Source organism: Petaurus breviceps, unplaced genomic scaffold (genome assembly GCF_028583685.1).
Source record: "Petaurus breviceps papuanus isolate PSGF00001 unplaced genomic scaffold, PetGlider_PUasm1.0 90633, whole genome shotgun sequence".
Classification (NCBI taxonomy): domain Eukaryota; kingdom Metazoa; phylum Chordata; class Mammalia; order Diprotodontia; family Petauridae; genus Petaurus; species Petaurus breviceps.
In genome coordinates, this window is record NW_027187293.1 from 9,537,302 (window position 1) to 9,561,486 (window position 24,185).

General features: G+C 35.1%; 1 protein-coding gene across 1 annotated transcript in view; it reads left to right on the forward strand.

Moving 5' to 3' along the window:
* Window positions 1-24,185, forward strand: part of LYST (lysosomal trafficking regulator) — a gene marked incomplete at its 3' end in the record, with an annotated part of 140,233 nt that overhangs the window by 70,743 nt on the left and 45,305 nt on the right. Inside the window, exons 16-24 of the mRNA XM_069064505.1 lie at window positions 675-865; window positions 3,141-3,386; window positions 4,827-5,000; window positions 5,829-5,982; window positions 14,203-14,336; window positions 16,073-16,271; window positions 19,581-19,712; window positions 22,807-23,443; window positions 23,817-23,994. Coding sequence (XP_068920606.1) covers window positions 675-865; window positions 3,141-3,386; window positions 4,827-5,000; window positions 5,829-5,982; window positions 14,203-14,336; window positions 16,073-16,271; window positions 19,581-19,712; window positions 22,807-23,443; window positions 23,817-23,994 — 2,045 coding nt within the window. The remainder of the gene's footprint in view (window positions 1-674; window positions 866-3,140; window positions 3,387-4,826; window positions 5,001-5,828; window positions 5,983-14,202; window positions 14,337-16,072; window positions 16,272-19,580; window positions 19,713-22,806; window positions 23,444-23,816; window positions 23,995-24,185) is intronic.

Sequence of the window (24,185 nt, forward strand, 5' to 3'; positions counted from 1 at the left end):
CTCCTGGCCATGCCATAATAAACAATATTTTAAAAAAAGAAAGAAGGAAATACAAAATAGTTCAGCAAAACCAACATTTCAAAAAAATCTGATGTTATATATAGTATTATATGGGGGTAGATAAAACTATTCCCTGCAGTCAGTTTTGATCATTATGACATTGGAATATTCAGTTTAGATTTGTTTGTTGTTTTTTCTGTTTGCATTGTTTTAGTCATTGTGTATGGGTTTTTTTTTGTGGTTCTCCTTCACTTTGTATTCATATAAACCTGTCTATGCTTCTCTGGATCTTTATGTTCATTGCTTCTTACAGCATAATACTGTTCCATTACCTTTATGCCAGTCAGCAGGCATTTATTAAACACTTAAATGTGCCAGGCGCTGTGTGGTTTCAAAGAGGTTTGAAATCTGAGGTTTCAAAGACAGACAAAAACTTTGCCCCTGCCCTGAAGGGGCTCACAGTTTTATAGGGGAGACAGCATATAAGCAGCCATGTCCCTGCAAGATATGGAGAGATTAGATGGAAAGAATTAATTGTCTTATAAGACATGGCCAGAAACCTACTGTCCCCCCCTCCAAGAAAAACAAAACACTAGCTTTCAAATCCCTGCTTTTTATGAATAATTGTGGTCGGCACATTTTGAAGAACTAACTATTGTTTTCCTCCAACGTAGGAGCCAAGATTGGTCCACAGGAGGCCTTTTATCTTTATGCTTGTGGACCAGACTACACTTTTCTGATGCCTTGTAAATATGGCAAGCCAGTAAATGATCACTCCAAATACATTAATAAAGAAATTCTTCAGTGTGAACAAATCAGAGAACTCTTTATGACACAGAAAGATGTGGACATTGATCTCTTAATTGTAAGTTTGAAAAGTGATTGAAAAATTTCACAATACTATGTGGTTTTGGGGTTTTTTAATGTAAATTTTGTGGTCACTCAGAATTCTTTGTTTTAAATAAGCGGTCCATTGCCTCTGTAGAATTTTTATGTACTTGGGCTGTTGGAATCATAGTAACATTATTGTAGCACTTGTGTTAAGAGTCATAAAATGTAATTTATTACATTTATTTATGAGGCATCATTGTTATTATTAAGGAAAAGCATGTTACCCTTATTCTTCTTTTTTTTCATTTGTTTATTTCCTGTGCCTGGTGCAGTTCCCTGTACATAATAGGTACTTAATAAATGTTTGTCAGGTTGACTCTACCATAGGCCACCAAATTTTTCTGTTAAAAATAGCCCTTCCTCTGTAAATAAGTTTTTTTTTTACTTTTGTGTTCTGAAATAAATGCACATATAAACCATACTAATGAAGCTTTTTTTTGGAGGGAGGAAGGCAGGGCAGTTGAGGTTAAGTGACTTGTCTAAGGTCACACAGCTAGTAAGTGTTAAGTGTCTGAGGCCGGATTTGACCTCAGGTCTTCCTGACTTCACGGCCTGTTCACTGTGCCTCCTAGCTGCCCCTAATGAAACCTTCCTTAAAAAATTAATATTGCTTCAATAATTAATATCTATGAAAATCTAAAGAAATTAATACTTTGGTACCTTTCTTATTGATGCTTTTGATTATTTCAGGTCCTTCATTTTGCTCCCAAATTTTGATGATAATGTTCTTTTAAAAATTGTTCTGCTTATTTCACATGCATCCAGCACCATAGTGTATAGCACCCTTTTCACCTAAGTAGAGTTTCTGAAGCCAAAAATACTTCCCCCAAATCAACCAGACAAAATTGAATCACCTGAGATAAGCGTCTCCAAGCTTATTTAGGCTGTTTTTTAGGTGACAGATTCCCTTACTTTCACTTAAAACCTTTTGAGGTTGGCAGAACATACTATACTCTGCTATGCTCCTGTGAACCCAGAGTTACCTCCATGAGAGAGTACTGAGTCAGTATTTTAGGGGAGGAGCATTAATATCAACAGAGAAAGGGAACTGTGAGATAGAACTTGAAATCGAGTTTCTAGGAACAATAATGGGAAATTTTCAATAACTTTTAAAAAGCATTCTCATATAGACTGTACATTAATAATTTAAAGCAGCTAGGTGGTACTTTGAATAGAATGTTGGACCTAAAATCAGGAAGAGCTAACTTCATATCCAGCCTCAGGCACTTACTAGCAGTGTGCCTATGGTCAAGGCCTTTATCTGCCTCAGTTTCCTCATCTGTAAAATAATAGCACCTGCCTCCCAGGGTTGTTGTAAGGATCAAACTAGATAATATTTGCCAATAAAGTACCTTGAACTTATATAAATGCTAACTACTATTATTAATATAATTTGATATCAATATTTTGATCTCATCTGTTCTCTTTTGGAGAAAGAGTCATGCTTTGGATTTGTTTGCATTGTATTATGCAGAATGTCTCAAAAGTCCCCAAAGTCTTAGTGCAGTTTATTTATTTTCATTTTATTGTCAGTTATAAATTCTCTCTCTCTCCACACCTTCCCCTCTAATTGAGAAAGCAAGAAATACTATGCCCATTATACCTGTGAAATAATGCAAAATACATTTCTACATCAGCCATGTTTCAAAAGAAAAAAAGCAAGGAAAAATAAAGATCATTCTGCACTTAGTACATTTTAAAGCTCTAAAAGCTTGGAACTTTTGGGGATATTTTGTATGTATTTTAAAACAACTGTCTTTTAAATGTTGTGCTGCAGAACTAATAGGAAATGGAAATCGGGTAGGGTGGGTTCTGCTTTACATTATTTGCCATATTTTCCAACATTTTAAATTTTAAAATGGTTTTGGAACTAAAGCTTTAACAACTTGGTGTTGCACTAGGAAAAAATGAAAGCTCCATTTTATTACAGTTAGATTTGCTGACTTCACATTTCATTAAAATAAAAAGAATGAGCTACTTTGAAATAACTTTTAATTTGGAAATTGGTTGAACAAATCTAAAACAAAAGAATTTTTTTCTCCATATTTATTGGCATGATCTTATTAATTGTTTTGATTTTAACCAGACTTTAGTTTTTTAGTGTTTCTAGATGCATTTGATTTTGTAATCTTTGCCTCTCATTTCAAGCATTGTTGTGCCTTCAGTGAAATTATTTTCTTCCCTTTATAGAAAATTTATGGTTTCTGGATGTATTTATTTGTCCTGACTTACAATCATTTGTTTTTCAGGAAGGTCTTGCTATAGTTTATTCAACTTGTTACCCTGCCCAGTATACAATTTATGAGCCAGTTATTAGACTTAAAGGGCAAGTAAAAGCTGTGCAGTCTCAAAGACCATTCAGTTTAAAAGAGGCTCAGAGCTCCTTGTTGGAACCTCATCATTTAAAGTGTCTTCAGCCCACAGAATATAAATCTCTTCAGGGAATTCTGCACGAGATTGGTGGGACAGGTTCATTTGTCTTTCTCTTTGCCCGGGTAAGAATTAAAGATTGTAAAATAACAAACTCATGTGCAAATTAAACTCATCTCCCAGTTATTAAAGGTGAAATTTGGTATTACTCTGTATAAATAAATTTACATTTTTAGTGAAAAAGTTATATAATGATAAAATGGTCAAAACAGAGATTTTGCCATAAATAAAAGTATTGCCCTGTTTGATCATCTTCTAGAATCAAATAGCTATCTAAACTTTTTTATTATTCACATATGTCTATTAGAATATATTAGCTTTAAAGGCCAAGTGAAACATTGAAGATGTTCAAATTTGTGAAAAAAAATTTTGGCACTATAGTAAAACATCAGGCATGTATCATTCATTTAGAATTGGTATTATTTTCTATCAGCATTACTCCATCTAAACAAGAAATGTTAATAAATTTTTCTTGATAGAATATTTTGAATGAAGTGTTCAAGCCTGAAAATCTTAATATGTTTTGGTTGTGGGTGAACAGAGTTCTTTGATTTATCAAGCAAAACAATACTAATTTTGCTGTGTGATGCCTTTTTTGTGTAAAATGGGGTTTCTTTTATAGTTGTTATAAGGTGTATATACATATATATATATATATACATATGCATATATCAATCAGCAATTGAAAAAAGAATTATAGGTAGCAGTATCATCAGTGAGACCAAGCTTTGGGAAACTTTGTCTCCAAAATGAGTCCAACTTCAAAATAGTATTATAGTTATTATTTTATTTTGTTCAAATATGCAGATTGAAGGATATTACCAATAAATAGGTACTTGGCTATATCAAAGTACTTTAATTGTATGTTTAGAACTTCTGGGTCTTTATAAAATTGTAATAAATTCTTAAATTTATTTTTCAGTAAAATATGAGATTAAAAAAATGACAAAAGAAGCCTAGTATTATGGGTAGATTATTAGATTTGGAGTCAGGAACATCCAGGATCAAATTCCTCTGACATTTAATAACTTCATGACTCTGGGCAAGTCATCTTATATGCTTTAGGACTTAATCTACTAAGTTGTAGGTTGTAAGGATGTATTTAGAAATGAAGATAATTTAAAAGTAAAGGCTATAAATAAAACATAAAAAACAGAAGGAAATTAATTCAAGTCAGAATTGAAATTCAGGAATTCTTTGATCTTACTTTAATTCTCACATTTTCAGAGATGTTCCTGGGATTTGTAAGGTTGTCACTTTAGCACTTGAATATAGGCAAATTTATTTATTCTGTGTTTTTGTTTGTTTTGAGGAGCTCATAGCTTCCTTTTTCAATTAAATATACTCGATCTGTGACTACTCAGAAGAGAGAAAAAGCTGTAGGTAGAATATTAACATCAGAATAAGCTTTCAAATTATTAATGGATAGATATTATATAACAATAGGAAATTGTTCTTGTTAAAATATATTCTTAATAAAGCATTTTTGCCCATTTTGTTTTTAGGTTGTTGATATCAGTAGCTGTGAGGAAACTCAAGCTTTAGCACTACAAGTTGTACTTTCATTAACAAAATACAACCAGCAAAGAATGCAAGAGATAGAGAATTGTAATGGACTTTCCATGATCCATCAAGTGTTGATCAAACAAAAATGTATTGTTGGCTTTCATATTTTGAAGGTATGAGACTATATAAACTGTGTTTTCGTACTTTTGAGTTTAGTTAAATCCTTTTCTTCAAAAGCTTTTTTATCAGTACTCAATTTTGCATTCAATTATAATTGTTCTTGCAGAAAAAAGGGAAAAAATTTAAATGCTTTTCCCTTATTTAGAAGTAGTTATCTGAACTGATTCACTTGTAATAATTATTACATATGGGCAGTTAGGTTTGAAGTACCCATAAGATAATGTCCTAGATTTTATAATGATTGAATTTTTATAACATGTTTAGAACTTTTTCACTTAGCAGTACTTTTGTATGTTCTGAAAGGCCCTTCCTTTGAAATACTGGTTTGAGAAATGGTTATTTATATGTAACATACAGTTTTTATTCTCCTTATCTAATTAAATTGTTCAAAAGCAAATTCTTTTTGGCTGATCAGTGATTCTATAGAATGAAGTAAATTACTATTACTTCTTTGAAATTTCTTTAAAAGTCCAAATATAGAACCAGCTATCTATTCATTAGATTTAAGACAGGATTAATTTTTGGTTTGGTCTTCTAAATATTTGAAAAACCTCAATATATAGCTAGAAAACATTTAAAAACTTCTATTATTAAAAATTATTCACCATATAGGTTTACAGGCATTCTGTGTAATGCTAGATTGTCAACAGTATTTTGAATTCAATATCTTAATAAGTACTACTTTTCCTACTATGAAAAAGAACCAAGCCTTTAAATAATAATCAAACAAGTAAAATGTTTGGAGTCAAGCATTTAACGAAATCCTTCTGAATTGAGTTTTTAGAATAATTAATGAGTTTGTGTTTTTGCTTTTTCCATAGACCCTTCTTGAAGGTTGTTGTGGTGAAGAAATTCTCAGCATAAATGAGAATGGGCAGTTTAAGCTAGATATAGAAACCACTGCAATAATTCAAGATGTTAAGTTATTAGAAGAACTGCTACTTGATTGGAAGATATGGTCTAAAGCAGAGGCATGTACTTTTTAATATTAATTTGTCATTTTTCTAAGAAGGGACTCAGTGTGATATTTTCTCATAAATATGTAAAATATGTAGCTAGTTGTGAATTATGACTACCTCTAATCTAGGGCTGGTCTGGAAGCTGGATGGGATGGGCATGCACAGTTACTAGATCTATGTTCAGTTTAGAGATGGGTGATGGTAGAATGAAAGAAGAACTGGTTGATCAAAAATAGGGCATGAAGCTACTAAGTACTGAAGAATTACAGTTTGTAGCATTATATGGAACAATTTGTAAAGTCCGTGCTGTGGGGCAAAAGTTGGTGTTCAGAACTCAAAGCTGGAATAATAAAGGTATGGTCAAGGTATCTAACCTGAAGTTGAAGGATTAGAGGCTTAAAGGACAGTGAATGTAGGAGAGGAGTTCAAGTATCTAGTTACTGATTCAGTGTTAAGTCAAGTATAAGGGATCAAGTAGGGAACTGAATTCAGATTGGGCAACGAGGGTCAGTATCTCAGTGCATGGACTATATTAAGGCAACATTTCTAGGCATCAGTGCTCAAATGTCCTGGTATTCTGAAGATCCCATGAAGTTTCAGTATATAGTCACATCATAGTACATCAGAATCAACTACTGTCTGAGATTATAGGATGCATAACTCAAGGGAATCTACATAATATTAATAGCTGGAACTTTTAATATCATTAGGAAACAAACCAGATAAAGATGTACCTAAAGTGAATAAACCAAAGTAGTTCATAATTAGTAACATAATTAGTTCATTCAGCAAATGTTAAAAACTTACATTGCATAACATTTTATGGCTACAGAACATTTTGTAGATGGATTATCTTATTTGGTTCTCAGTACAACTCTGTTGTGTAAGCATTGTTATTTCCATTTATATAGATTGAGGAGGAAAAGAGAGCTGCCCAAAGTCACAGACCTTGTAAGGAACTGAGTCAGGAATTGAAACCAGTTCTAACATGTTTTTTTGCTACATTCTATTGCTTGTGAGGAAGGTGTTTTGCTGAAGAAGATACAAATATAACATTAAGTCCCACTCTATATTCCTAATGCAAGAAATGAGCCATACAAAACAGATAACAAATACATTAGAATGGCATTTAAAAAGATACTGTGAGAATTCATGAGGAAGAGATCTTTTTTTGGTGAGGGGATGACAGCTTTTGTGTGTGTGTGTGTGTGTGTGTGTGTGTGTGTGTGTGAAAGAAGTGGCATTTGCCTTGAACATTAATGAAGATTTAAGGATTTTAAAACACCAAGGTGGGGTACATTTCAGATACAAGGAATGATCAGTTTATATATATAAGCTGCTTCATCTGCATTTTGACATATGAGAATCACTCCAAATTTAGAATATATTTAGTAGCTTAATTTAAGGTTTGATCAATCAGTCAGTAAAAATTTCTTAAGTACCTACTATGTGTCAGCTAGGTAGCAAAGTGGATAGAGTGCTGGGCCTGGAGTCAGGAAGATTCATCTTCTTGAGTTCAAATCTGTCCTCAGACATTAGCTGTGTGACCTTGGGCAAGTCACTTAACCCAGTTTACCTCAGCTCCCTCATCTGTAAAATGAGCTGGAGAAGGAAATGGCAAACCACTCCAGTATCTCTGCCAAAAAAGCCACAAATGGGGTCATGAAGAGGTAGGCATGACTGGAAATGACTGAACAACAATAACCACTACTATTTGCTGGGAACTATACTATATACACTGGTGTTACAAGAAGAGGCATACTCCCTGCCCTCAAGCAGCTTATAACATAATGGAGGTGACAAAATGTAAGCAATTATATACAAAGGTAGCTATGGGCAAGGTAAATAGGAATTAACAAAAGGAAAGTTATAGAATTAAGAAGGGTTGGGGAAGGCTTCCAATAAAAGAAGGGATTTTACTTGGGATTTAAAAGTAAGCCAGAGAAGTCAGTAGTTGCAGGAGAGAATGAAGAATTCCAGGTGTAGAGGACAATCAGAGAAAATGCTGTCATGGAGGACTTTGAATGCCAAATAGAGCATTTTGTATTTGATCCCGTAGTCAATAGGGAACCATTGGACTCTGTTGCTTGGAGGATGCTGGGAGGGGGCAGCTGTGATATGATCAACTTTCACTTTAGGAAAATCACTTTGTGGCTGAATGGAGGGTGAATTGAAGTGGGGAGAGACTTGAGACAGCAGACCCACCAGGAGGGCATTGCAGTAATCAAGGTATGAGGTCATGCATGCCAGCACTAGAATGGTGGCAGTGTCAAAGGAGAGAAGGGGACGTATTCTAGAGACATTGCAAAGGTAAAATCAACAGACCTTGGCAGCTACTTGGATATGGAAGGAGAGATAGTAAGAAGTACAGGATGTCTCCTAAGTTGTGAGCCTGAGGGACTAAGAAGATGACAATAATAGGTAAGGTAGGAAGTAGGGAATGTTCAGTTTTGGACTTGTTAAATTTAAGATGTCTACTGGACATCCAGTTTTAGATGTCTGAAAGGCAGTTGGAAATGCAAGCTTGGAGGTCAGCTGAGAGGTTAAGGCAAGAAAAATAGATTTGTGAATCATCATCATCATCTAGATGGTCATTAAATCCATAGGAGGTAATGAAATCAAGAGGATCCTGCAAAGGAGACAGAGAAGGAGTTGTCAGGTAGGTAGAAGGAAAACCAGGAGAGAGCGGTGTCCTGAACACCTGTAGAGAAGATAGTATCAAGGAGAGAGTGATCAACAGTGTTAAGAAACTGAAGAGTGGTCAAGGAGAATGAGGACAGAGAAAAGGCTATTGGATTTGGCAACTAAAATCATTAGTAATTTTGGAGATGGAAGTTTGGGTTGAATGATGAGATCTGAAGCTGGATTGTAAGGGATTAAGGAGAAAGTGAAGGTACCTATTGTGGATGCCTTTTTCAGGGAGTTTAGCTACAAAAATCAGTTGAGATATAGGATGATAGGAATAGAAAGATGAAGTAAGCGGGTTTTTTTAAGGATAGGAGAGATTTGGGCATATCTGTAGTCAGTAGGGAATGCTCCAATAGGAAGAGACTGAAAATAAGTGAAAGGGTGGGAATAATAGAAGGGGCAATCTGAAGGAGATAGGATGGAATGGGATCTCTTGAGCAAGTATGAAGCCAGGTTTCAGTAATAGCTAGTAGATGGAAGGTGTGGGAGAAGAAATGATTTAGCATGAAGGGAAATTTTTTGTTTGTGGGACAGGCATTCCAGAGGACACAGTGGAAGGGATGGATGGAATTACAATGAAACTTTATCGGGGGAGGGTTGAGGGAAATGGGACTGAAGAATCAATTAATGGAGGTTGTGGAATGGGGTTTGGATGATGATAAACAGGAGTTCAGAGTCACTGAAATGTGAAGGGTATGATGAAGCGTGCAATGTTGAAGAGGGAGCTGGTCCTCTTCCCAATGGACATTGGAGACTGGGCTAGAGACAACTGCAGGATGAAATGGGAAGCACATGGTCAAATAGGAGGCCCTGCTTCATAAGTTCCTTTCCCTCCAAAGGCTGGAGGTTTGGCTAGAGATGGAATTTTGAGCCTTCACAACAGGAAAAAGAAGACCCATTCCCTAGCAGCTTCCCTGTTCCACTTCCCTCAGAGGGTGGGTCAAGTGGGAGATGGAAGGTCTGAAGTAAAAATCAGTTTCATTTTCTCATTGTTTTGTTTCATTTCATTTGAAACTACTTCCTATCTCACCCATGCTTAAAGTGCAGTGGATGCTTATAGAAGAGATCCTATCATTGCCCTGTTCTGTTTTTCACCTGTTGTTGGTTGGTTTACCCCTCTTCAAGCAGAATGTTCCCCTCCCTACCCTTTCCCCTTGCTCATATTGGTGATGGATTGAGTTCAGCTACCTAATTGACTCAGTTCACTGTATCTCAGAACCTGTAAATTCACTCAGTCCATCAGCTTTAGCCTTTGCAGTTGCAGGAATTACAGGAATTCACCACTGCATATGGCCTAACTTTTTTTTTAAAGCACATTTGTTAAATTCAACAGCAGTAATTAAAACTACTTAGAGTCAGTTGCAGTAATATTTTATCACTTTCTCAATGTTTTTTGAAAAGTACTTTTATTGTTCTTAAAATCTTTAAGTTAAGACTTCTGTCCTTAGGCAAACACCATCTGTTAATTTGCCCATGGTTTGATAACTTCACTTTAACAAACAGCACTTAAATGATAACTTTAAGTTGAACAGATTTAATGTTTTTTTTCTGGTTACTTTTAAATTGAATAAACATTAGCACCCAAAGATATTTGTGCAGCATGTACTATATTTAATACTGGGGGAGTTAAAACACGTAACTGTAATGTTAATGGGATAAAATCTTCCCTGCCCATTAATAGACCTGTGTACCCAGCTGTGATACATCCTGAATCATAGAGCCTATTGGGGGAGGAAAGTTTGCTTAGGAGAAGCTTGCTTGTAGGAAAGCTTTTACACCTTTTGGTAATTTCTTATTAGACACTGAGTCACGAGGGTTGTGATGCCTTATGGCTCTAAGAAGTGTATATATACCCTGAGTTGGTATTTTGCTTTGGGGGGCTTGCTTCTTGTGATTCCCTGGTGAAGATTCTGAGTCAATGAATGTTCAGAGCTCCCTGACTGCTTAGATGTAAAGGCTCTCTCAGTCCAGGGACATATGTAAAATGTATAGTTGATTCAAGCAGTCAGAGCCCTTTCTGTTGGTATTTATTTCTCTGCTTGTATTTTCTCTGAAGTTCAGGGTCCTGACTTTTCCCATCAACTAGTGAATGTAATTTTAAAAGATTGTTGATCCCTAAAACAGCTATCTTTCCTAGTAAAAGCAGATCTAAGAACCTGTGCTAGCAGCTATCCTAGGTATGCCAGTGTGGTAGCCACGACAATAACACAGTTCCTACTATCAAGTTATAATAACAAAAGTCTCTACAAACAGATACACTACCAAGTAGAATATGTGATGAGTGTACATAATTATTTTAGTGGCTGCAATGCTATAAATATTTCAAAGAGGGAGTGATCATACATAGTTGGGAAAGGGATCAAGAAAGTTTTTGTTGAAACTATGACTTAAATTGACACTGGAAAGATGTTGGATGATGACAGAAAAGTGGAAAGATAATATTTTTCACTGGGAATATAGCAGGAGAATAGGCAAAGAAGGGATTTAAATGCATTGGGGGTAATCCAGTTGTGTTTGAGAATAAGACACCTATGGGTGGTAGTAGAAGGTAAGGCTGAAAAGATAAATTGGGGTGATATGGTATAAAGAACCTTGAATACTAGGTCAAGAGCTTTGGACTTTTGTAGACATTGAAGATTTTTGAGTAGAGAAATGACAAGCTTTGAACTGTTTTGTTGAGTTTACTATGACAGTAATGTGTAGGATGGTTTTTCAGGGGTGAGGAATCCTTTTGGGATTTGTTCTTTGAAGTTTGGATCCAGTCAGGAGCTGCACTTAAGAACCTAGAGGGCCACATGTGGCCTCAAGGCCGAAACTTCCCCGACTCTGGTTTAGTGCATGGAAAGAGGGATGTGTTTGGGTGACTATTGCATCAGTACATGCTAGAAGCAATGAAACTTAGTGGCAAGGAGAATGGAAAAGGTGATGGATTCAACATATGTCAGTGTGATAGAATTAATAGTATTTAACAATTAATTGGATGTGTCGGGGTGTCGAATGAGGAATAAAAGCTTAGTTTGAGGTTTAGAGTGTGGCTGATTAGGAGAAAAATAAAGGGACTAATAGAAATGGGGAAGCAAGAAGAATGTTTAGGGGAGGTTAGCAGAGGGCTTAGGGAAGGGAAAGAGATGGGAGGGTAGGAACGTTTATTAAGTGCCTGCTGTGTGCCAGGCGCTGCCAAGTGCTTTATAAATATTATCTCATTTGATCCTCATTCCAACTCTAAGAAGGAGGTGCTGCTGTTATCCCTATTTCACTATTTAGAAAATTCAGGCAAACAGGTTAGGCAAGTTGCCTGGGATCACACAGGTGTTAAGTGTCTGAGACTGATTTTGAATGCAGGTTTTCCTGACTCTAGGCTCCAAGCTCTGTCTATGCCACATAGCAACCACTTAATAAATGCTTGTTGTTGACTGACTGGAGAAACTTGAATTTGTGTTGGACATACAAAGTCTGAGGAAAAGTTCAAGTAGATGTACCTAATAGGCAACTATAAATATGAGATTAGTTCATGAGAGAGGTCAAGGAGTATCCCTCAAAAATGATAGCAGATAAGTTTTGCCAAGGGGAAGAGTAAATAGAGAGAAGAGATAGAATGATGGAGTCTCAAGGAACATCTATATAAAGGGGTAGGAGAAAAAGAATAAAAACCAATGGAGACTGGAGTGGCAAGTAGAATATTTGCCCTAACACACACATTAAATGAAGGACTTATTTAGTGTATATAAGGGTAGGTTTTTTTTTCCTTTCTTATTTAGGGTTTATTAACTTGGGAATAACAGGGGGAAAAAAACCTTAAAGGCTTGAAACTGGAGCAATTTAATCCTGCCTTTTTTTTTCTTTTCTTTTTTTTTTTTTTAGGAAAAGCAGATGGTGAGAGTGGCAGTTATTCATAGTTAATAGATTTGAAGATTAACTTTGGATTTGGTTTTTTGGGGATATCCCTATTCTCTTATAAACAATCAAGAATTCAATAAATATTTGAGGATTTTTTTTTTTAGGGAGGGAGAGAAGGAAGAAGATAAGAAGCAGCATGGCCCTAGTGGGTAGGGAGCCAGCACTGGATTTGAGAGGACTTGAGTTTAAGTCCCACCTCCAACACACACTGACTCTGTGATATTGGGGAAGTCATTTTACCTCTTAATAGCCTAAGCAAGTCTCTGACACTCTCAAGTTACAAAGCAATTGTTCTGTACAGATCATTTCTCCCCGTGAGTTCCCTATGCCAATGAAATAATAGATTCAAATAAAAAAAAAAACCTTTTGAGTCTGCATTTTCAAGTGTAGAATTTCTCATCACCCTGATCTGCAAAATGAGGGGTGGGGTAGGGATCTAGATGGCTTCTAAGGGCCCTTTAAGTGAGTCTAGGAGCCTATAAAATTGTTTACTGAGAATGGCATAGTAATCTGCAAATGGTTTATTTGGAGTTTTAGTTATCTTAATTATTGCAAAAGATAAACCATGTAATTTAAATTTTATCAGGTTTTTTTTGTTTTAGTGTCAGAACTAATAATTTGTAATAGCCTACATTGATATCATTACTTGAATAAGCACTACCTTTTAAGTAAGTGTAGGAAACATTGGATTTTACATGTATATTTACTATTTTAGTGTTGTTCTAACTTAAATTCAACAAGCAAAATAACGGTGTTTTTGTACCTTGAGTAGATAGCTTACTTTTTAAGGGGAAACAGTTTTCTCAGATATTTGTATACCATTTACTTCCAGAATGAGGTCATTTATTGAAGCATCAAATACAAGTATAGTGGAAAGAATGCTGTATCTGGCAGTCAGATAACTCGAGATCCTATCTTGGTGCCCCTGCTTACTGCCTATGTGACTATGGGCAAAGTCACTTACATTTTCAGGCTTCAATTTCAACTGTAAAATGAAGGGTTTGGATTAGACAATCAATCCTTAAAGACCCTTCCAGATCTAAATATAAATTTTTTTTTTTGCCTTTTGGAGGGCAATTGGGGTTAAGTAACTTGCCCAAGGTTACTCGGCTAGTTTTTGTGTGAGGGTGTGGGTGTTAAGTGTCTGAGGCTGGAACCAAACTTGGGTTCTCCTGACTCCGGGGCTGGTGCTTTACTTACTGTGCCACCTAGCCACCCCTAAAATTATTATTTTTAAGAAAAAATATCTAAATACTACAAACCTATCATTTCTGTTCATTAAGGCTTAATTAAGTGCTGACAAAGTATAAGTGTACTTTGAATTCATTTTATTAAGTGCTGTCTAGGTATAAGGTACCTAGGATACACAGATTCAAATAAAACTATTCTTGCACCCAGGGAATTTATTTCCTCTTTGGTGAAGTGGACAATTACACTGAGAAATACAAACTAAACACAAAGTAATTTGGCATGGGAAATTGCGAACACTAAAAATCAGAATTATAGGAGTTAGTGTTTCTTTACTTTCAGATAAATTTGATCATTATTAAGAATGTGGTTAAGTTGGTATGTAGAATGTATTTTTAGAAAGCCATTTACCATGTTTTAGCTTGCTCATTGGCTAATTAATGTTGCTTATTTTTCCAGCAAGGTGTTTGGGAAACTCTCTTGGCAGCACTTGAAGTCCTTATTAGAGCTAATCACCACCTACAGATGTTTAATATCAAGCAGTTATTGAAAGCTCGAGTGGTTCATCACTTTCTACTAACTTGTCAGGTTTTACAGGTACTTTTAGAAAATTTGAATTCTCGTACTCCTTTTAAAAATATATATTTTTTTATTTGCCTCTTTAGTGCTTAGGATTATAAATTTTTGTAGAGAGATTAAATTTGGTCTGCTTGTCCCTTACGCAGAACTAGAAGATTTATATGGGAATTATATAAAGGTAGATTTAGGCTCAGGGTAAGGAAAAACTTACTAAAAATTAAGCAATATAAAAGGAGAATTGGGGGCAGCAAAGTGGCTCAGTGGATAGAATGCCAGGCCTGGGGTCAGGGAGACTCATTTTCCTGAGTTCAAATCTGACCTCAGACACTTACTAGTTGTGTGACCCTGAGCAAGTCACTTGACCATGTTTGCCTCAGTTTCCTCATCTATAAAATGAGCTGGTGAAGGAAATGGCAAACCACTCCAATATCTTTGCCAAAAAAACCCCAAATGGGGTCACAAGAAGTCTGACTTGACTGACACAATGGAACAACAAGAAAAGAAGAATGAATTGCCTCAAACAGTAGTTGGTTCCATGTCAAATTATAGATAATAGCATATCACTTTAAGGTTTGTAAAGTGCTTTACATATGTTATCTCATTTGATCCTATTAAATATCAGTTGTTATTCCTTCTATCTTCTTGTATTTTTAGAAACTTGAAGAATATTACATTCCTCCAAATCTTCAGGGGAGGTGATTCCATTCTCACTAAGCTGAGAAGGAAGCATTAGGATACTTGCTGCATTCCTCTCTTCTACTTCTAGATCATTCTTCTGCTGAAGGCTCTAAAGGGTTTTTTTTCTCCATAGGAGTTCATGAAATCTAGTTATACCATCATTTCCTTATAATCATTCGTTTCAGTAATTACTTTCTAGTACCCTATAATTTCTCACAACCTTCTCCCTGCCCTTCCCCTTTAACCTTTTGCCTATTTCTGCCTTGTTAATCATCATTCCTGGTTAACCTTTATCACTTCTCCCCTCCCCCTCCCCCAGTCTTGCCCCCAGATTGCTGAGCATGAATGATGACCATCAAGTCCTGTATAGAAGTTCCTCACTTTGCTTCCTCTTCTCTTTCAAGGATGAAATTAGCCTTTAAACCAGCCAGGAAATTATTAACTGCTTTAATTTTGGTAGAGATAGCTTTAGCATATCTCTATATAATTATGTTATGCCTCTGTTTCAGGCTTATATCGTAGAATGTTAGAGTTGGAAAAGATCTTAGAAATCATCTGGCTCGTTTTTTTGCAGATGAGAAAACTGACACTGATAAGGTTAATTGATTTGCCTCAGGTTACATATCTAGGTAATGGAATTGAACCCATGTATCCTTACTACTAATCCATTCCTCCTTCCATTATGCCATCCCTGTGTTGTCATTACTCTTTAGTGAATTCTAAGTTTCATATTATATGCAGTGAAATAGCAAATATTTAATAACATTCAATAATAATAATCTTTACTAATTATTGAATATAATTCAGTTCTCTATATGTACTTTATAGTAACCAGTTAAGTCCTCTTTGCAAAAGTTCCTTGATTTTTGTCAGCCTGAGGACTTCTTTCCATGTAAGAATCCTTTTAGTGGCACTCACAGAGCCTGTCAATATCAGGAGTTCTTCCTGATTACAAGCATCTGTTTCCTCCATCATTCTCCCTCTAAGTTAAATATTCTTCTTTTAAAGAGATGTGCTGTGAAGTAAAGATTGTTGTTATCTGATGGTTCTCTTTACAATAATATTGTTGTTTTCAGGAACACAAAGAGGGACACCTGACATCGATGCCTCGGGAGGTTTGTAGTTCCTTTGTGAAAATAATTGAAGAAGTTCTTGGTTCACCCCCAGATCTGGAATTATTGACACTTATTTTCAACTTCCTCTTAGCAGTTCACCCTCCTACTAATACTTACGTTTGTCATAATCCCACCAACTTCTACTTTTCCTTGCATATAGGTAGGTATGTTCATGTGTTAGATTATGTTTAATCATCTTATTTTTTTCTTTCTAATTCATTCAATGTTTAAAAAAAGGGGGAAGGGGGAAAAAGAAATTTACATGATAACTTTATTATATATTTAAAAGGAATAGCAAGTTGTACATAATAGTTTCATGTACAGTCTTTTTTTTTTTTTTACTATACTATGTTATGGAAATGCTTGTTTTATCCCATAAATTTAAAATAAATATTTTTTCTAAAGGTAGCATTAGGTATTCATTAAGAAGTTTCATAGGGGTGGCCAGGTGGCTCAGCGAGTAAGAGCACCAGCTCCAGCGTCGGGATGACCTGGATCAAATCCGGGCTCAGATACTCAGCACCACACCCAGAAATAACTGGCCATGTAACCTTGAGCAAGTTACTTAACCCCGATTGCTTAAAAAAAAAAAAAAGAAATTTCATGAAAGGCAACGTCTAAGCAAGCTATACTACAGTTCAGAAATTGTCAGTGATACCTCAGTTTTTTTAATGAAATATATACTCCTTAGCCTGGCATTCAGGGTGCTCCACAGTTTGGCAACAGTCTTTCCAGTGTTATTTCACCAGTCCCTCCCCTTGTCTGCACACAGCTTCTTTTGCAATTGGTTAGCTTTGACCAGGCAAATCTGATTTAACCTGTGTATCATAGTGAGACATGGGAGTAGAATTTTAAAGACTTTACCCATATAATACAAAAGAACAAGCATATTAAGCTTCCATTGCATGCAAAAGCACTGTGCCAGACTCTAGGGAAGATAGAAAATATAATAATGTATGATTCTTCCTCTAGAACTCATTCTAGTGAAGGAAATAACTACATCAACAGAGATAGGTATAATATACAATAATGTACAGTAAGTGCATTGGAAAAGTACAAAACAAAGTCCTGTGTGAAATCTGATGTGACAAGTTGTTGTTGAGCACAGGAACATGGAAGATATAGAAGGTGGCATGTAATTTGAGTTTGTAAGATTTGTCTTAAATTCATTTTAGAAAGGAAGAGAGGATATTCCCAAGGGACATGCTATAGGGACCAAGAGGAGCTTAGGCATAGATTTGCAAGAGTTCAATGCCTATTGAGAGTCAGATAGTACAATATTTTAGCTTGCAGCCTAGAATCTGTGAAAGGGATTAGTATGAGAAAAAGCTAGGTGCCAAATTGTTGAGACCTTTGAATGCCAAATCAAAGAGCTTAAATTTCACTTGGAGAGAATAGGGTTATTCACTGAATATGTTATTTTTTTTTGGCATAGGAATGACATGAATAGGTCTATGTTTAAATTAAAAAAGGTTTTTTTGGCAGAGGTATAAAGGATGAGTTGGAAGCAGAAGAGTATAAGTATGTGAAACTCTCTAAGGAGGCAATTTCAAGAGTATAGACTATACTAGAATAGTGACAGTAAGAATTGATGTTAGAAATTCTGTGAAGGCAGAATATTTTAGTAGTTGGTAACTGCTTGGATATGAAGGATAAAGAAGTAGAAACAATCAAAGTTACCCTTAGCACTGCAAACATGAGAAACTTGATAAATGATTTTTCCACTCACAGTAACATTAAAAAAAAATTATTTAGCAGGAAGGATGATGAGCTTAGTTACTCTCTTAAATTTGAAGTATTAATGGGACATTCTGATAAAGACGACCTGTGGACAGAAAAGTAAGTCTGGAACTCTAAAGAAAGATCAGGACTACTGAGAGTTGTTTAGGAGTCCTCTGCATGGAGTTGGTAATTGAAATTGTGGAAGTGAATGAGGCATAGAAGATGCTTAAGCAGTGTTTGATGAAGTTATTATTTTAATGATAGTAGTAATGGTAGGGGTGGGGTGTAATGACTAAACAGTAAACGTATATTGAGGAAATAATGCCAGTGAAGGTGGACTCCTTTTTCAAAGAGATCATCACTGAAGGAAGGAGAGAGTGTAATAGTTTGAGAAGGTAGCAGGGTTGAGAGAAGGATTTTTTTTGTGTTGGTTTTTAGGATATTAAAAAACTACTCAGTTTCTTAGAGAAGAAAGACCTCCTTAGAGAGAGTTGAAGATATAATAGGAAATGATTATTGGTTCAAGGTCTGCAGGAAACAGAAGATCAAGCATAGTTAGTGTGGTCAACTCTGGAGAGGAGAAGGGGACATCTCTTCCTACTTAGGGTGAGAGGGAGAATGTATAAGACATTTTGAGGAAGAGAGAAGAGTATGTAGAAGAGCTGTTTGATAAGTAACCATGAAAGTTGAGATGAGCTTGCATAATGGTTGCAGTCATTGGGGTTTCCTCCATCCTGGGAAGTGAAGTAAGAGAAGGTGACCCAGGTCACCAGGTATTGTGGGAAGTGTAGAATGCCTATGAAAGCATCGGTTGCCAAGCATTGTTGATTCTCTTTCCTATTTCTTAAATCTATCCACTCATAAAAACACCACTCGAGTTTATCATCTCTTACCTGCTCCCTAGTTAGTCTCCCTACTTCAATTTTATTTTCTTCCTCCAGTCTGTCCTTGACACTGCTCAAAATAATCTTCCTGAAGTACAGCTATGACTATATCACTCCCTTAACCTTCAATGGCTCCTTGTTGCACCAAGGATAATTTATTTTGGAGGTTGGCAGATGATTCTATTGAGGATATGGATAGGATTGCATACATTGAAAGTTTCCAAAGAGATTATTTAAAATATGATACTATAACAGTGGTGTCAATGACATTAGGGAGCAAGGTAGGCTATCTTTGCCTAGTTTCCTATTAATTACTTCCTCTGTAATCTATAAAAATGAATTTATTGACAACCTGTTACATATCTACTACTGTGATAGGTCTTTCTGAAGAATATGAGAGAAATAGAAAATATAATAATCTTCTAAAGGACAGGAACAATATGCTTAGGTACATACTGAAATAGGTCTGTAAAAATCATTTTGAATGTTCCACCCGTCAATGCAGATAACAGTCTATCCATGCCTGTCCATCCTATGCAATACATGTCTTTATCCTCCCACAAATTAAGTATATAAGATGAATAAACAAGGACTTTATCTTGAAAAGAAGTGCTAATTTTTGCTTGTGACTATAAATGCAATATAAAAATTTTGTGTAAGCAAGAATAATCTACTTACATGTTCCCCAAAAATTCTATTGATGTTTCTAAAATTTGTTGTAAATTTTTGGTTCTTTATTAAAATTGAATTTAAGGCACTGATTTAAAAGGTTTGTTTGGTTTAATGAATTTCCCTTTTTTATGATTCTTTTGTTAAGGAAAAGATTTCTTAAATGTTAGATTGTTTCTCTTGTTTTATTCTAGATGGCAAAATATTTCAAGAAAAAATACAGTCAATCATGTACCTGAGGCATTCCAGCAGTGGAGGAAAGAGTATTACTAGTCCTGGATTTACAGTTATAAGTCCATCTGGTTTTACTGCTTCACTGTCTGAAGGTAACATTGGCTACAACGCTATTCTTCCTCTCCTCCCCCCCAAAAAAACCCTCATTTTTAGGCTTTGGGATGTATAAAAATGTATAATTTAGTAATATTATTTGAATAATTCCTACTAATTGGAGACTAAGTTGAGGAAATTAAGAATATTTTTATGGAAATATAATTTTATTATGTTATATTCTACATGAAAAAGTAACTCAAAAATGGCCTACCAAACTTCTGTTCAACCTGAATCCTTAGGAGAACTAATGAAATGAATAAACAAGAAACAAATATTCCAAATAGAGGGAAATTCAAATAGTCAGGAGTTTTTGCCTTCACTCTAGTCTCAACCATGCTCATTCATCTTAATTCTGTCCAGGTTCCATTTCTCTTTCTTGTCCTGCCACCATTCATTGTCACCTTCCTTCTACTTTTGACTTAAATTTATATTCACTGTCTTCCTTGTCTCTGGCTCTGTTCTATTCCATACCAGTTCTTTGATTTTATATCTACCGTGGCCATGTCTCTATCTCTAAACCATAAAATAGTGTAGATATATAGTCATCATTACCCCAATCTTTATATAAGATTCCACTTTTATTGTGTTTTGCCATCAAAATTCCAGAACAGTTTTCTAGTAGTTTCTGAGATTTGTAGTAAAAAATTTAGTTTTAAAGCTATATTGTATTAGTTTTTTAGTAATTTTTCAAAAGTATGCATTTTTTAAAATTGTAGAACATGAGAGTTCGAAGAAACTTCAGTATTCATCTTGTCCAACCTAAACACAAAAGAATCTCTACTAAAATATAGTCAAGAAGTGATCTTCTAACCCCTGCTTAAAGATCTCCAAAGGGGAGAACTCACCATCTCTCAAGGCAGCCCATGCCACTTTTGTATACCTCTAATTGTTTGAAAATCTTTTTCTGACATGAAGACTAAATTTGCTTCTTTGCAACTTCCATCCAGTACTTTTGGTTCTTCCCCCTTGGGCTAAACAGAACAAGTCTCATTCCTCTTCCACATGACAACCCTTCTTGTTATGCCTTGGATCCTAGGCCTTTCATAATCTTGGTTACCTTCACCTGAACACTCTTCAACCTAACAGTGTTTTTCTTAGACTATGGCACTCTGAACTAAAAAAAAAATACTCCTGGTAAAGTATGAAAAGAATAGAACACAATGTATTGTAATTTCCTTATTACTGGAAATTATACCCCAGTTAATGTGGTCTAAGATTCCATTAGATTTTTTGGCTTTCATATCTCACTGATGAGTCAGTCAGTAAATATTTATCAAGTACCTACTATGTGCCAGGCACTGTGATAAGCTCTATGGATACAAAAAGTGGCAAAAGACTGTTCCTGCCCTCTAGGAGAGAGGAACAAGCAAATAAATATGTGCAAACAAGCTTATATGCAGGATAAATTTAAAAAAAAAAAAACCAAGCTTATATGCAGAAATAATTAAGAAAGGGAAAACCCAGAATTAAGAGGGGTTTGGAAGTTGAAATTTTAGTTGGAACTTAAAAGAAGTCATAGAAGCCGGTAATTGGAGATGAGGAATAAAAGCATTCCAGACATGGGAGATAGCTAGATAAAAATGCCCAGAGCTGATAGATGGAGTATCTTATTTGTGGAACAGCAAGGAGGCTGGATCGCACAGTTTGTAGTGGGAAGTAAGGCATAGAAAGCCTGGAAAGGGAGGAAGGAACTAGGTTGTTAAAAGCTTTGAATGCTAAGCAGAGTATGTTGTATTTGATCCTGGAGGTGATGGAGAGCCACTGGATTTTATTGAGAGGGTTAGGAGACGGTGAAGTGACATGATTGGACTGAAGCTTTAGGAAAATCACTGTTGTGGCTAAATGGAGGATGGATTGGAGTGGGGAGAAACTTATTGACTGATGTTAACTAATGACTAATAATTACATTGACTCATATTAAATCTTTCTCAGAACAACTGCAGTATTACTATCCTCTATTATCTTGTACTTGGTGATATTAATTTTTTGTACCCAGTGTAAGATTTTACATTATATGCCTGTTGAATTTCATCTTAGTAGGTTCGGCCCCATGTTTTAAGAGGTGTTGGAATCTCTTTCGATCCTAACTCTTGTGTGTCTATCTAGTGTCTTTCTTATAAGCATCATTTTATAATGTTTTGTTGTTTTTATCCAAGCTGTCACTCTTTTTTAAATACAATTTTTTTTAATCCATTCACATTTAATGTTATTAGAGTCAAGTTTAGAGTTTTCCATTTGTCTCTAATAATTGCTTTTTTTTCCCCCTTGAATGAGGATTTTAAAAAATTCTTCATCCTTTGCAAAGAAAGTACTTTGTCTTTTTTTATTTTTGCTTTATCTACTTTAAGATATTTCTTCTAACAGGGTTTCTTTCCTATTCCCAAATCTCTTTCCATTTGTCCCACCTAGAATTTTCTAGTTTTGGATCTTTGATAAACTTATTAATACCTTTTTCTTCTTTTATCTAGTTATCAGATTCTTTCCTTCCTTTCTTTCCATCAGTTGTCAAGTAAAATTCTGGGTCTCTTTAGCATCCTTACTAAGATCTCAGAAGCCTTCAAGAGCATCCTTCAACTCAACAACTTTATTACAGCGCAATAAATGTTTTAATAGTATCAACCCTGAGTAATGCAGAAGAGGTTAATTCATGTGCATTGTAAGCCAGAAAAGGACAGCATTAAGAAATGGAAAAAGAACAGGATTTGAAGTCAAAAGAAAGACCTGGGTTAGAATACCTTGTATGACAAATCACTTAACCACCAGACCTCATTTTCCACATCTGTAGAATGATAACTTGGATTACATATACCCTAATGTTATAACCAGTTCTTAAATACCATAATCTTATGGTAATAAAATAATGCTCGTAATAATGTATCACATAATACTGCACATAATGTATTTTAGAATTAATTCCATTAAGTTGGTTTATAAAAGCTTTGGTATTTAAGAATATTAAGTAGCAGTTATCTAGAAAATTCCTTTATTTGGTTTATATTTAGGTGGATCATTTTATTCTGTGAAGGCAGCTGGACAAATGAAGTGTTTTAGGTATAATCTAAAATGTTATTTCCTATCTGATCTTGTCAGGAAGCAGTTCTCCGAGCACTATTCCACAGCAGAATGTAGTTCAAATACTACGCTCTAAAAGTGTACCAACATCACCTGCTTCTTCACCGCTAGTGCAACCACGTAAACTATCAGGAAGTTTGGGCTGGAGTGTCGATAATTTACAGAGTATTCCAGATGAGATTTCTTCTACCCAGCCAGAGAAATTTAATTCCAGGAAGAATGCAGAAATAGCTAAAACAGTCCATGAGGAAATATTCATCAGCAGTTGTGAATCAGCCAAAACCATGTGTGAATCAGAAGAATCACCTTCCCCACAAATTTTTGTCAATGATGTTCCAAAACCAGAGTCAGAAGAATACCCTTCAATTGTATTGGATAAGAAAGATCCAAATGCAGATCTGAGATTTGATAATGAAAGTCCTGGAGATGAATTCTCTTTACGCCGCCCTGATAACCTAAAGGGGCTTTCTTCATTTCAGAGAAGCCATAGTACTATTGCAAGTTTAGGGCTAGCTTTTCCTTCTCAGAATGGATCTTCAGCTGTTGCACGATGGCCAAGTCTTGCTGACAAGAACATTGTTCCTGAAGATTGGGAAAACTTTACCTTTACTCCAGGTTATGAACAAACTTATAAGCAAACTACAAGTACTGATAGGTATGCAAATGCTGAATTTTTCTTTGAGAATATTAACATTTCTTGAAATTAAATATATCAATTTATTCTTTTACTCCTTATAATTAGGACACATTTTAGTGATAAAAAAGGTTCTCTTTAATTATATATAGTATTTAATTCTATTTAACCACATGATTATTAGAGAGAAAATTCTTTAATCAGAAAAAAAAGTTTTAAGAGTTATGGATTTTAAATATTAGTGATGCTATTGAGTTAACTTGTGAAAAAGTATTAAGTCAGGAAACTTGTTAAATGTTAGAGACTATTCAGTATTATAGGAATACTAACACTGAATTCTGTGATATATATCTTTCTTACTGTGGAGATAATGCTTTCTCTTTCTTATTTTTAGTTCAACTGAGGACTGTCTGGTCCTTATATGCTGTGGGTTATATGACCTCTTACGTGGAGTTCTTCTGATTCTGCCTGATATCATGCTTGAGCATGTGATGGACAAACTTATTCAAGCAGACACACTTATAGTTCTTCTCAACCACCCATCACCTCCTATACAACAAGGAGTTATTAAAGTAGGAACAAATGTTAAATGCAACTTTTAATTTAGAAAATATATGTAAATGAAATTGAATCTCAAATAAGATTATAACTCTAAAGTTTAACTCAGTAGCAATAGTGAAACAACCAAAAATTGTAGTCTTCTATCTAGGTCAGTGTAGTATTTTGACAACAGATTCACACATCTGGTTGCTTTCAAATCATT